Source organism: Salmo salar, chromosome 14 (assembly GCF_965601325.2).
Source record: "Salmo salar chromosome 14, fSalSal1, whole genome shotgun sequence".
NCBI lineage: Eukaryota > Metazoa > Chordata > Actinopteri > Salmoniformes > Salmonidae > Salmo > Salmo salar.
Genome location: NC_138304.1, coordinates 82,220,001 through 82,235,000, shown reverse-complemented (window position 1 = coordinate 82,235,000; position 15,000 = coordinate 82,220,001). Strand labels below are relative to the sequence as shown.

Below are 15,000 nucleotides of genomic sequence, written 5' to 3'. Positions count from 1 at the left end.
TAGGACTGACACGTTTCACAGCCAACAAAGACTAAAGAGAGAAACCACCACTATGATCATGACCTTGAGGAGGAAAAACCTCAGTGTGTCTGTGTGCTTGTTTCTGTATTGTACAGCTAGCTATACAGGGTGTGTGTGTGTGTGTGTGTGTGTGTGTGTCTGACCAGCCGGTGTTTGAGTCTCCGCCAGCCTGAATGTTTTATTCTGTTTCATTTTGCGGACGCTCCTGCCACTCACTGTCAGTGCTCTCACACACACACACACACTCACTAGCTGTCAGCGCCACTCAATTGGCTTCAAAGGTTGAAACTGCCTGTCTCTTCACCACACACACACACACACACACACACACACACACACACACACACACACACACACACACACACACACACACACACACACACACACACACACACACACACACACACACACACACACACACACACACACACACACACACACACACACACACACACACACACACACACACACACACACACACACACACACCGTTTGTTCCTTCTTCACACACTTGCTCACCCAGATCTAGAACACAGTACGCAGGGCGTGTCCTTCACTGTAGAAACCTGTCAGGGTGTGTGTGAGAGTGATCTAAGCAGGACTTCAACTTCTCACCTCTTCAACTCCAGAGGCCTCCCACAGGACACACACTGGTTGAATCAATGTTGTTTCCACGTCATTTCAATGAAATTACGTTGAACCAACGTGGAATAGACGTTGAATTGACGTCTGTACCCAGTGGGTAGTCACATTTGACAAATACCACATAATCATAGCAAACGAATCCATCCAGCATTACTGCAAATCCCCCCATCTAATCAGTGTGGCAACAGTTCTCATCACACCAGGAAGTGATACTGTAATACGGCCACTACTAATCTAGACCACAGGAAACACCACAATAACACTAATGATATGAACCTGTAGGATAACATCTATCCATTTACAATGCAGTCGCTGTACAGAACAGCAACAGGAATAACATAATAATCACATTCATCATGACATTTACTTCACTAAATCTATTAAATAGTCAATACTACTTTAATAAATACTACCCCCATGATACATGATTACTCACTAACCCTGGGCGCTGAACAGTGACACTATTGTAGCTGCTGTGCTGTGAGCTCCCAGTGAAGAGAGAGAAGGGCCTTTTCAGGTCAGGCATACTGCCGGGGGGTCTGAGCTGAGGATGAGAGGAGCGAGAAAGCGAAGGAGAGAAGAAGCAGAAGTTGGCAGTGAATTGGAATAGAGCGATCAGGGAAGTAGATCAGATGTGCTTGATGCAAGGAGCTGACTGAGGATAGCCTCATAGAGCAAGACAGGGGCAAGGCACATGGAGAGTTAAATAAAGGTTAAATAAAAAAATATTTAAAAAATAAACATGACTGGAGCTTGAGACAATCCACCCCTCTCTCTCCCCCTTTCTCCCCCCTCTCTCTCCCTCTTTGCTTCTCTTCTCTGTCTCGTTACTGAGGGCACATTAGTACTCGACTGCACTACTCCCAAACAAACACTCAGCCAGGGGCAGTCTGCTAACACTGTGCTCCCCCGTATTCATATCCCTACTCCAGAAAAACATACAGCAAGCAACCCAAACAAACATGAACAACAGTCCTCACTGAAACTCACTGCAGAAAAAGACTAACACTTCTTTCAATCAATCCTTAATGAGATTTGGAAATGAGTAACGTCTGAGAAACGCTAACCTAATGTACTCTGATTAAGGATGGCTCCTCTACATACTGATCCACCGTCAGGATCAATTAAACCGCTCTTCTATTGGCTTTCTGGACAAACCGACCAATAAGGTCTAAGGACCGGACTCTAGGGAGGAAGTTCAGAGGTTAAACCCCCTGTACGTTTTAGCTTATTGACTGGCTACCTCAGTGGAGAGAGCAAACCCAGTTAACAGAGGTCTTTAGACACTAAACAGTACAGATGGAATTAGGCTAAACCTTTTGTCATTAAATAGAAACCTGCTCATTTGGTTATGTGGTAAAGGTACGCTATGTGTTTCTGCATCGAGTCACACTGCTAATCAGTGTCATTTGTTAGGCTAGCACAATTACTGCTGTGATTACATTTTCAAAAATGAACACTGAGTAGTGGGCCTGTCTCTCAACTATTCCTGTACCACAGATTGGTAAACTACCGTAAATTCCGGACTATAAGCTGCAACTTTTTCCCACACTTTGAACCTCGCGACTTAAACAATGACGCGGCTAATATATGGATTTTTCCCGCTTTCAATTTTCTTTTCTCCAAAAAAACACATTCTGTGACGTGCTCAGTTTTTTGCCGGCATGAAGCTTTCATTAGACCAATGAAATTGCCGAACGGGTTAAGGTCAAACAACCTTTTTGTTTACTGTTTAGATTAAATCGAGCGCTCTCAAACTTCCCATCATTCTGATTACGGTAGTCATTTTGTCACCCTCATCATGGCAAAGACACGGGGAAATGCATATGATGCAGCTTTCAAGTTGAAGGCGATTGATCTGGCTGGAAAAGGAAATAGAGCTGCTGCACGGGAGCTTGGTCTTAATGAGTCGATGATAAGATGTTGGAAACAGCAGCGTGAGGAATTGACTCAGTGCAAAAAGACAACTAAACCTTACTGCTAATTTTTTATTTTTTGTTACAAGCCGTGTTTCGTTAAAGCCTATTTATTTTTGTTACAAACTGTGTTTCGTTAAAGCCTATTTATTTTTGTTACAAGCCGTGTTTCGTTAAAGCCTGTGTAAAGTTCATTTGTTTCAATGTACCGGTAGGCACCTGCGGCTTATAGACATGTGCGGCTTATTTATGTTCAAAATTAAAAAAATGTTTTAATTCAGTGGCACCCACTTATGTTTTAATTCATAAGCACCGGCTTATATTCAGGTGCGCTTAATAGTCCGGAAATTACGGTACTACATTATCCTTCCTCCTTGGATGTCCATTTACATTACAACTAGCCTGTAGAAGTGACTTAATCAGGGTCAGTTTACCATCAGGGACTGGCCCTGTTCATGGACCAGAGGTTGAGGAACCCTGAAAAAGCAAAAAAAGAAACGTCCCTTTTTCAGGACCCTGTCTTTCAAAGATAATTCGTAAAAAAACAAATACATTCACAGATCTTCATTGTAAAGGGTTTAAACACTGTTTCCCATGCTGTTCAATGAACCATAAACAATTAATGAGCATGCACCTGTGGAACGGTCGTTAAGACACTAACAGCTTACAGACGGTAGGCAATTAAGGTCACAGTTACGAAAACTTAGGAGACTAAAGAGGCCTTTCTACTGACTCTGAAAAACACCAAAAGAAAGATGCCCAGGGTCCCTGCTCCTCTGCGTGAACATGCCTTAGGCATGCTGCAAGGAGGCATGAGGACTGCAGATGTGGCCAGGGCAATAAATTGCAATGTCCGTACTGTGAGACGCCTAAGATAGCGCTATAGTGAGACAGGACGGACAGCTGATCGTCCTCGCAGTGGCAGACCACGTGTAACAACACCTGCACAGGATCGGTACATCCAAACATCACACCTGCGGGACAGGTACAGGATGGTAACAACAACTGCCCGAGTTACACCAGGAACGCACAATCCCTCAATCAGTGCTCAGACTGTCCGTAATAGGCTGAGAGAGGCTGGACTGAGGGCTTGTAGGCCTGTTGTAAGGCAGGTCCTCACGAGACATCACCAGCAACACCGTCACCTATGGGCACAAACCCAACGTCGCCGGACCAGACAGAACTGGCAAAAAGTGCTCTTCACTGACGAGTCGCGGTTTTGTCTCACCAGGGGTGATAGTCGGATTCGTGTATATCGTCGAAGGAATGAGCGGTACACCGAGGCCTGTACTCTGGGAGCGGGATCGATTTGGAGGTGGAGGGTCCGTCATGGTCTGGAGGGTGTGTCACAGCATCATCGGACTGAGCTTGTTGTCATTGTAGGCAATCTGAACGCTGTGCGTTACAGGGAAGACATCCTCCTCCCTCATGTGGTACCCTTCCTGCAGGCTCATCCTGACATGACCCTCCAGCATGACAATGCCACCAACCATACTGCTCGTTCTGTGCGTGATTTCCTGCAAGACAAGAATGTCAGTGTTCTGCCATGGCCAGCGAAGAGCCCGGATCTCAATCCCATTGAGCACATCTGAGACCTGTTGGATCGGAGGGTGAGGGGTAGGGCCATTCCCCCCAGTAATGTCCTGGAACTTGCAGGTGCCTTGGTGGAAGAGTGGGGTGACATCTCACTGCAAGAACTGGCAAATCTGGTGCAGTCCATGAGGAGGAGATGCACTGCAGTACTTAATGCAGCTGGTGGCCACACCAGATACTGACTGTTACTTTTGATTTTGACCCCCCTTTGTTCAGGGACACATTATTCCTTTCCTGTTAGTCACATGTCTGTAGAACTTGTTCAGTTTATGTCTCAGTTGTTGAATCTTGTTATGGTCATACAAATATTTACACATGTTAAGTTTGCTGAAAATAAACGCAGTTTACATACAGTGCCTTCGGAAAGTATTCAGACTCCTTGACTTTTTCCACATTTTGTAACGTTACAGACAATCTACACACAATACCCCATAACGACAAAGCAAAAACAGTTTTTTATAAATGTTTGCAATTGCATTATAAATAAAAACAGAAAAACCTTATTTACATACAGTTGAAGTCGGAAGTTTACATACACTTAGGTTGGAGTCATTAAAACTCATTTTTCAACCTCTCCACAAATTTCTTGTTAAAACTTCTTAAGGCTAGGGGGCAATATTTTGACGTCCGGATGAAAAGCGTGCCCAAAGTAAACTGCCTGTTACTCAGGCCCAGAAGCTAGGATATGCATATAAATGGTAGATTTGGATAGAAAACACTCTAAAGTTTCTAAAACTGTTAAAATAATGTCTGTGAGTATAACAGAACTGATTTGGCAGGTGAAACCCCGAGGACAAACCATCCAGGGAGAGAAAAAAATTGAGGTCATAGGATTTTCCAATGGGTTTCTATGGGAAGCCCTATTTATGAGGAACCTGGTTGCAGTTCCTATGGCTTCCACTAGATGTCAACAGTCTTTAGAAATGGTTCGATGTTTTTCTTTTGAGAAATGAAGAAGTAGGGCTATTCATTCCATGTGTCACTCTGAAGGTCCCTACTATTTTGGTGCGCGTGAACAGGAACGCGCTTCACGTTGTTTTTATCCGGTATTAGAAACAGTTTATTCCGTCTTAAATTTGATCGATTATTTACATTTTAGGATACCTGAGGTTGGATTAGGAAAGTTGTTTGAAATGTTTGGACCAAGTTTACAGGTAACTTATTTGATACTTTGAAGTCATGTTGGGCGAGTTGGAACCGGTGTATTTCTGAATCAAACGCTCCAAATAAATGGACATTTTGGGGATATAAAGAAGGAATTTATCGAACAAAACGTCATTCATTGTGTCACTGAGACATTTGGGATTGCAAAAAGAAGAAGATCTTCAAAGGTAAGGCATTTATTATAAGGCTATTTCTGACTTTTGTGTCGCACCTGCCTGGTTGATAAATTATTTTCATGTGTTTGTATGCGGGGCGCTGTCCACAGATAATCGCATGGTCTGCTTTCGCCGTAAAGCCTTTTTGAAATCTGACACAGCGGCTGGATTAACAAGAAGTTAAGCTTTATTTTGATGTATTACACATATATTTTCGTGAATGTTGAATATTGATATTCCTGTAGTTTGAATTTGGCTCTCTGCAATTTCAATGGATGTTGTCAAATCTATCTCGCTAAAGGGATTGGCGTGGTTTTAACAAACTATAGTTTTGGCAAGTCGGTTAGGACATCTACTTTGTGCATGACAAGTCATTTTTACAACAATTGTTTACAGACAGATTATTTCACTTATCATTCACTGTATCACAATTCCAGTGGGTCAGAAGTTTACATACACTAAGTTGACTGTGCCTATAAACAGCTTGGAAAATTCCAGACAATTATGTCATGGCTCTAGAGGCTTCTGATAGTCTAATTGACATAATTTGAGTCAATTGGAGGTGTACCTGTGGATGTATTTCAAGGCCTACCTTCAAATTCAGTGGCTCTTTCCTTGACATCATGGGAAAATCAAAAGAAATCAGCCAAGAAAAATTGTAGACCTACACAAGTCTGGTTCATCCTTGGGAGCAATTTCCAAACGCCTGAAGGTACCATGTTCATCTGTACAAACAATAGTACGCAAGTATAAACACCATGGGACTGCGCAGCTGTCATACCACCCAGGAAGGAGACGCATTCTGTCTCCTAGAGATGGAACGTACTTTGGTGTGAAAAGTGCAAATCAATCCCAGAACAACAGCAAATGACATTGTGCAGATGCTGGAGGAAACAGGTACAAAAGTATCTATATCCACAGTAAAACGAGTCCTATATCGACATGAAAGGCTGCTCAGCAAGGAAGAAGCCACTGCTCCAAAACTGCCATAAAAAAGACAGACTTTGTTTGCAACTGCACATGGGGACAAAGATTGTACTTTTTGGAGAAATGTCCTCTGGTTTTATGAAACAAAAATAGAACTGTTTGGCCATAATGACCATCGTTATGTTTGGAGGAAAAAGGGAGAGGCTTGCAAGCCGAAGAACACCATCCCAACCGTGAAGCACGGGGGTGGCAGCATCATGTTGTGGGGGTGCTTTGCTGCAGGAGGGACTGGTGCACTTCACAAAATAGATGGAATCATGAGGGAGGAAAATTATGTGGCTATATTGAAGCAACATCTCAAGACATCAGTCAGGAAGTTAAAGGTTGGTCGCAAATGACCCCAAGCATACCTCCAAAGTTGTGGCAAAATGACTTAAGGACAACAAAGTCAATGTATTGGAGTGTCCATCACAAAGCCCTGACCTCAATCCTATAGAAACTTTGTGGGCAGAACTGAAAAAGCATGTGCGAGCAAGGAGGCCTACAAACCTGACTCAGTTACTCCAGCTCTGTCAGGAGGAATGGGCCACAATTCACCCAACTTATTGTGGGAAGCTTGTGGAAGGCTACCCGAAACGTTTGACCCAAGTTAAACAATTTAAAGGCAATGCTACCAAATACTAATTGAGTGTATGTAAACTTCTGACCCACTGGGAATGTGATGAAAGAAATAAAAGCTGAAATAAATAATTCTCTCTACTATTATTCTGACATTTAACATTCTTAAAATAAAGTGGTGATGCTAACTGACCTAAGAGAGGGAATTTTTACTAGGAATAAATGTCAGGAATTGTGAAAAATTGAGTTTAAATGTATTTGGCTAAGGTGTATGTAAACGTCCGACTTCAACTGTAAGTATTCAGTCCCTTTGCTATGAGACTCGAAATTGAGCTCAGGTGCATCCTGTTTCCATTGATCATCCCTGAGATGTTTCTATAACTGGATTGGAGTCCACATGTGGTAAATTCAGTTGATTGGACCTGATTTGGAAAGGCACACACCTGTCTATATAGTTGACAGTGCATGTCAGAGCAAAAACGAAGCCATGAGGTCGAAGGAATTGTCCGTAGAGCCCAGAGAGAGGATTGTGACGAGGTACAGATCTGGGGAAGGGTACCAAAACATTTTTGCAGCACTGTGTTATCCAAGAACACAGTGGCCTCCATCATTCTTAAATGGAAGAAGTTAGGAACCACCAAGGCTCTTCCTAGAGCTGGCAGCCCAGCCAAACTGAGCAATCGGGGAAGAAGGGCGGTGACCAAGAACTCGATGGTCACTCTGACAGAGCTTTAGAGTTCCTCTGTGGAGATGGGAGGACCTTCCAGAAGGACAACCATCTCTGCAGCACTCCACCAATCAGGCCTTAATGATACAGTGGCCAGCGGAAGCCACTCCTCAGTAAAAGGCACGACAGCCCTCTTGGAATTTGCCAAAAGGCACCTAAAGGACTCTCGGACCATGAGAAACAAGATTCTCTGGTCTGATTAAACCAAGATTGAACTCTTTGGCCTGAATGCCATGTGTCTGTCACATTCGTCGTAGGAAGGAGACCAAAGCGCAGCGTGGGTATCGTTCCACATCTTTAATTTTAATGTGAAACTTTGCAAAACAAACAATAAACTACAAACAAAACACAAACCGTGACGAAAGAGGTGCAACATGCACTAACTCAAAATAATCTCCCACAAACACAGGTGGGAAAAACAACTACTTAAATATGATCCCCAATTAGAGACAACAATGACCAGCTGCCTCTAATTGGGGATCATACAAAAATCCCAACATAGAAAAAAGAAACTAGAACCAAAACAGGATAGAACTAAAGAAACTAGATAAACCCCCCCAGTCACGCCCTGACCTACTCTACCATAGAAAATAAGAGCTCTCTATGGTCAGGACGTGACAGCGTCACATCTGGAGGAAACCTGGCACCATCCCTACAGTGAAGCATGGTGGTGGCATCATCATCCTGTGGGAATGTTTTTCAGCTGCAGGGACTGGGAGGCTAGTCAGGCTCGAGTTAAAGATGAACGGAGCAAAGTACAGAGAGATCCTAGATGAAAACCTGCTCCAGAGTGCTCAGAACCTTAGACTGGGGCGAAGGTTCAACTCCCAACAGGACAACGACCCTAAGCAGCCAAGACAACGCAGGAGTGGCTTCAGGACAAGTCTCTGAATGTCCTAGAGTGGCCCAGCCAGAGCCCGGACTTGAAAATAGCTGTGCAACAACGTGCCTCATACCCAAGACTCAAGGCTGTAATCGCTGCCAAAGGTGCTTCAACAAAGTACTGAGTAAAGGGTCTGAACACTTACGTAAATGTGATATTTAGTTTTTTGATTTTGTATAAATTTGAGGAAGAAAATGTAAACCTGTTTTTGCTTTGTCATTATGGGGTATTGTGTGCAGATCAATGAGGGAAAAAATCTATTTAATACATTTTAGAATAAGGTTGTAACGTAAGAAAATGTGGAAAAAGTCAAGGGGTGTGAATAATTTCCGAATGCATTGTAGGAATAAATGCATGAAGTATGTACATAAGAGATGTGTTACTTTGAAAACTGCTGATACGTACGTCCCAGTATGTCGAGGAAGGCAGCTTGGATCAGCGTGACCTCTGTGTGTGTGTGCCTGTGTGTGACAGTCAGTCCTTACCAGTATGTCAAGGCAGGCAGCTTTAAGCAGCGTGATCTGGTCAGCTATGGTGAGTCCTGTGAAGCCAGGCACTCGTTTGGCAAACTCCACGATCTTTATAATGCACTTAGTAGCCAGCTCACTGAACTTATCCCACAGCCCCAGGTCCAGCCTCACACGTTGTTCCGCACTCGACTTCTGGAGTGGGGAGAGAGAGGACACACACATGCATTAGCAGGCATGCAGATACACACACAGAGACACACACACACACACACACACACACACACACACACACACACACACACACACACACACACACACACACACACACACACACACACACACACACACACACACACACACACACACACACACACACACACACACACACACACACACACACATAGAATCAAACACAAACAGAGAGTCAGGCAAGAGGCACCGTCATGATGAGACTGTCATGTCCTGACCATAGAGAGCTTGTATTTTTCTATGGTAGAGTAGGTCAGGGCGTGACTGGGGGGTTTTGTCTAGTTTATTTATTTCTATGTTTGGTTCTAGTTTCTATTTTCTATGTTTTTTTTTGTTGTCTAGTTTAAATTTTCTATGTTGTGTTCTAGGTTCTTTTTTATAGGTTGGGGTTTTTGTATGATTCCCAATTAGAGGCAGCCGGTCATCGTTGTCTCTAATTGGGGATCATATTTAAGTTGTTGTTTTTCCCACTAGTGTTTGTGGGAGATTATTTTGAGTTAGTGTATGTTGCACCTCTTCGTCACGGTTTGTTGTTTCTTTGTTTATAGTTTATTGTATGTCTTGCATAGTTTCACAGATAAATAAATATGTGGAACGATATACACGCTGCGCCTTGGACTCATTCATACGACAACCGTGACAGAGACAACGAGTTGCTAATGATCTCCAGTCTTCACCCATTCACTATATCTCACTGTATATAAATAATACACTCTATCTCACTGTATATAAATAATACACTATCTCACTGTATATAAATAATACACTCTATCTCACTGTATATAAATAATACACTATCTCACTGTATATAAATAATACACTCTATCTCACTGCATATAAATAATACACTATCTCACTGTATATAAATAATACACTCTATCTCACTGTATATAAATAATACACTATATCTCACTGTATATAAATAATACACTATATCTCACTGCATATAAATAATACACTATATCTCACTGTATATAAATAATACACTATCTCACTGTTTATAAATAATACACTATCTCACTGCATATAAATAATACACTATCTCACTGTATATAAATAATACACTCTATCTCACTGCATATAAATAATACACTATCTCACTGTATATAAATAATACACTCTATCTCACTGTATATAAATAATACACTATATCTCACTGTATATAAATAATACACTATATCTCACTGCATATAAATAATACACTATATCTCACTGTATATAAATAATACACTATCTCACTGCATATAAATAATACACTATCTCACTGCATATAAATAATACACTATCTCACTGTATATAAATAATACACTATCTCACTGTATATAAATAATACACTATCTCACTGCATATAAATAATACACTCTATCTCACTGTATATAAATAATACACTCTATCTCACTGTATATAAATAATACACTCTATCTCACTGTATATAAATAATACACTCTATCTCACTGTATATAAATAATACACTCTATCTCACTGTATATAAATAATACACTCTATCTCACTGTATATAAATAATACACTCTATCTCACTGTATATAAATAATACACTCTATCTCACTGCATATAAATAATACACTCTATCTCACTGTATATAAATAATACACTCTCCACCATGAGACTATAGAACTATAGAACATTCAGTGGTTGTTGTTGTTGTCATAAATAGAGCCGAGCAGAGAGGACTGGGCTGCGGTAATGAGTGAGAGAGAGCAGGAGGAGAGGAGAGAGAGAGAACAGGAATCAGCCATAAAACTGTGACAGGTAACAGGGAGCACTTTGAAGTGAGAGGAATGGAGTTAAAGTATCTATATGGGCCAAGCCCTACTGTCACGTCCTGACCATAGAGAGCTCTTATTTTCTATGGTAGAGTAGGTCAGGGCGTGACTGGGGGGGTTTATCTAGTTCTATGTTGTGTTGTAGTTTCTTTTTTCTATGTTGTTTTTTTTGTATGATTCCCAATTAGAGGCAGCTGGTCATCGTTGTCTCTAATTGGGGATCATATTTAAGTAGTTGTTTTTCCCACCTGTGTTTGTGGGAGATTATTTTTAGTTAGTGCATGTTGCACCGCTGTCGTCACTGTTTGTTGTTTTGTTTATAGTTTATTGTATGTCTTGCTAAGTTTCACATATTAATAAAGATGTGGAATGATATTCACGCTGCGCCTTGGTCTCCCTCTTACGACGAACGTGAAACCTACACTAACATACTGAGAGGAGAAGGAGAGAGGAGAGGAGGAAGAGAGGGGAGGAGGAGAGAGGAGAGGAGGTGGAGGAGAGAGGAGAGGACGAGAGGGAAGGAGGAGAGAGGAGAGGAGGAGGAGGAGAGAGGAGGAATAGGAGGAGAGAGGAGAGGAGGAGAGTAGGAGGAGAGGAGAGGACGAGGAGGAGGAGAGAGGAAAGGAGGAGGAGGAGAGAGGAGGAGGAGGAGTAGGAGGAGAGAGGAGAGGAGGAGGAGTAGGAGGAGAGAGAGCGAGAGAGAGAGAAAGAAAGCGGATAGAGTAAAAGGGAAAGGAGAAGGAAATACAGAGGAATAAAGAAGAGGAGGTGAGAGACGGGGAAATGGCAAGCCATTAGGGAGAGGAGGATAGTGACAGGGCTAGAAATGAAAGAAGAGATGGAGAGAGAAAGAGAGATGGAGAGAGAGAGGAAGACAGGATCGAGACAATGTGGGAGGAGGAGGAGGAGGATAAATTGAAAGAGAAAGTGAGTGAGAGGGAGGAAGACAGACAGACAGTAAACAGAGACTTGGGGATGATGAGGCGTGGGTGTGGAAACATCTCACTCCCTGCCCTTGTTATAAAGTTGTTCTAAAGACTCTCATAAACAACTTCCTCTTCAGCCCTGATCTGACAGCGTCTACAGCTTTATATAATCATCTCCCACGTATTGACAGTCAGATCATCTCTAAATACTGAATTAATATATGCTAATAAAGTTGTTTTCATCAGCAGTAGTTTGTCTTTGGTGAGAAAGTGAGGAGGAGGAGGAAAGTCCAAAGTCAGCAGACAAGTTGATTCAAAACAGAGGAGAATAGGCTGAGATGGGAGGAGGGAGGGATGGAATGTGGGATGGAGGAATATAAGTGAGACTCAGGGGAACCAGGGAAAGAGAGAGAGATAGAGAGAGAGAGAGACAGAGAGAGAGCGAGAGAGAGAGAAAGAAAGAAAGAGGGAAAGAGTCCAGAGAGAGAGGAAAGAGTCCAGAGAGAGAGAGAGAGAAAGAAAGAGAGAGAGAGAGAGAGAGACCGGGAAAGAGAGTCCAGAGAGAGAGAGAGAGAGAGAGAGAGAGAGAGAGAGAGAGAGAGACCGGGAAAGAGAGTCCAGAGAGAGAGAGAGAGAGAGAGAGAGAGAGAGAGAGAGAGAGAGAGAGAGAGAGAGAGAGAGAGAGAGAGCGAGAGTGAGAGAGAGAGCGAGATAGATAGAGAGAGAGAGAGAGAGAGAGAGAGAGAGAGAGAGAGAGAGAGTGAGAGCGAGAGCGAGATAGATAGAGAGAGAGAGAGAGAAAAAACAGGGAAAGAAAAGAGGCAAACAAAGCATCATTTGGGGAATTGCTTACATTACTGTGTGTGTGTGTGTGTGTGTGTGTGTGTGTGTGTGTGTGTGTGTGTGTGTGTGTGTGTGTGTGTGTGTGTGTGTGTGCGCTTTTGTGCAGGAAGTGTGTGTTTAATATTACTGTGGATGGAGCAGCTGATGATTATTTGTGCCATTTCATGTAAACTATCTAAAAACAAACAAATGATTGTCTTTAGCTAGTTTACATGAAATGGCCCATCTGTTCTGGATGGCTGGGCCATGCCAGCCGGCATGCCTGTGATCACAGCAAGGGCAGAGACATACACACACACGCTGAAGTGTGTCTGTGTTTGCGTGCATGTTTGTGTGTGTGTGTTTGCTGAGTGTGTGTGAGTGTGTTAAGGTGTGCACAAGTTTTTGACATTCTATTGACAGTGAACTGTAGCCATAGAAAAAGTTAAACTCTCGACCCCCAACAACTTTGCATAAATAAATGTTTAATTCTATTCAATGAAAACTGTATGACTATTTGACTTTCACAGTTCAGAAAATAAATGAAACACAAACGTCTTCCTCCTATTGACTTCACAGTCAAAGAAAGAGACAGACAGAGAAAGATGAAAAAGAGTGGCCTTTTGAATTGAATGGAATTGAATTAAGAGACAGAGAGAAACAGAGAGATAGAGACAGAGAGAGAGAGAGATAGAGACAGAGAGAAACAGAGAGATAGAGACAGAGAGAGAGAGAGATAGAGACAGAGAGAAACAGAGAGATAGAGACAGAGAGAGAGAGAGATAGAGACAGAGAGAGAAACAGAGAGATAGAGACAGAGAGATAGAGATAGAGACAGAGAGATAGAGACAGAGAGAGAAACAGAGAGATAGAGACAGAGAGAGAGAGATAGAGACAGAGAGATAGAGAGATAGAGAGAAACAGAGAGATAGAGACAGAGAGAGAGAGAAAGAGAGAAACAGAGAGATAGAGACAGAGCGATAGAGATAGAGACAGAGAGATAGAGACAGAGAGAGAAACAGAGAGATAGAGACAGAGAGAGAGAGAGATAGAGACAGAGAGAAACAGAGAGATAGAGACAGAGAGAGAGAGAGATAGAGACAGAGAGAGAAACAGAGAGATAGAGACAGAGAGAGAGAGAAAGAGAGAAACAGAGAGATAGAGACAGAGAGATAGAGATAGAGACAGAGAGAGAGAGATAGAGACAGAGAGAGAAACAGAGAGATAGAGACAGAGAGAGAGAGATAGAGACAGAGAGATAGAGAGATAGAGAGAAACAGAGAGATAGAGACAGAGAGAGAGAGAAAGAGAGAAACAGAGAGATAGAGACAGAGAGATAGAGATAGAGACAGAGAGAGAGAGATAGAGACAGAGAGAGAAACAGAGAGATAGAGACAGAGAGAGAGATAGAGACAGAGAGAGAGAGATAGAGACAGAGAGATAGAGATAGAGAGATAGAGACAGAGAGAGAAACAGAGAGATAGAGACAGAGAGAGAGAGAGTGACAGAAAGAGAGAGAAAGAGAGAGAGACAGAGAGAGAGAGAGAGCGACTGATAGACAGAGAGAGACAGAGAGAGACTGAGAGAGAGAGCGACAGAGACAGAGAGAGAGAGACTGAGAGACAGAGGGAGAGAGAGACAGAAAGAGAGAGACTGAGTGTGATCGACAAAGAGAGATGAGTAGATAGGACGTGGGGTTAAGTGAGAGGGACCTTAGGTGTGTGTTTAAATCACTGTGAACGAGCTGCAGCAGGCAGCAGCCACTACAGACACACATCTCACTTCTCACTGACAATACATAGAGAGACAATATATACTACTGTACTGTGTGTCACTTCTCACTGACAATACATACTACTGTACTGTGTGTCACTTCTCACTGACAATACATACTACTGTACTGTGTGTCACTACTCACTGACAATACATACTACTGTACTGTGTGTCACTACTCACTGACAATACATACTACTGTACTGTGTGTCACTACTCACTGACAATACATACTACTGTACTGTGTGTCACTACTCACTGACAATACATACTACTGTACTGTGTGTCACTTCTCACTGACAATACATACTACTGTACTGTGTGTCA

General features: G+C 42.4%; 1 protein-coding gene across 3 annotated transcripts in view; it reads right to left on the bottom strand.

Moving 5' to 3' along the window:
* LOC106570306 (retinoic acid receptor beta) overlaps window positions 1-15,000 on the bottom strand; it is a 282,569-nt gene that overhangs the window by 10,677 nt on the left and 256,892 nt on the right. For all 3 annotated transcript variants that reach the window (XM_014142481.3, XM_014142480.3, XM_014142482.3), the window contains one exon: window positions 9,135-9,311. In XM_014142481.3, coding sequence (XP_013997956.1) covers window positions 9,135-9,311 — 177 coding nt within the window. The remainder of the gene's footprint in view (window positions 1-9,134; window positions 9,312-15,000) is intronic.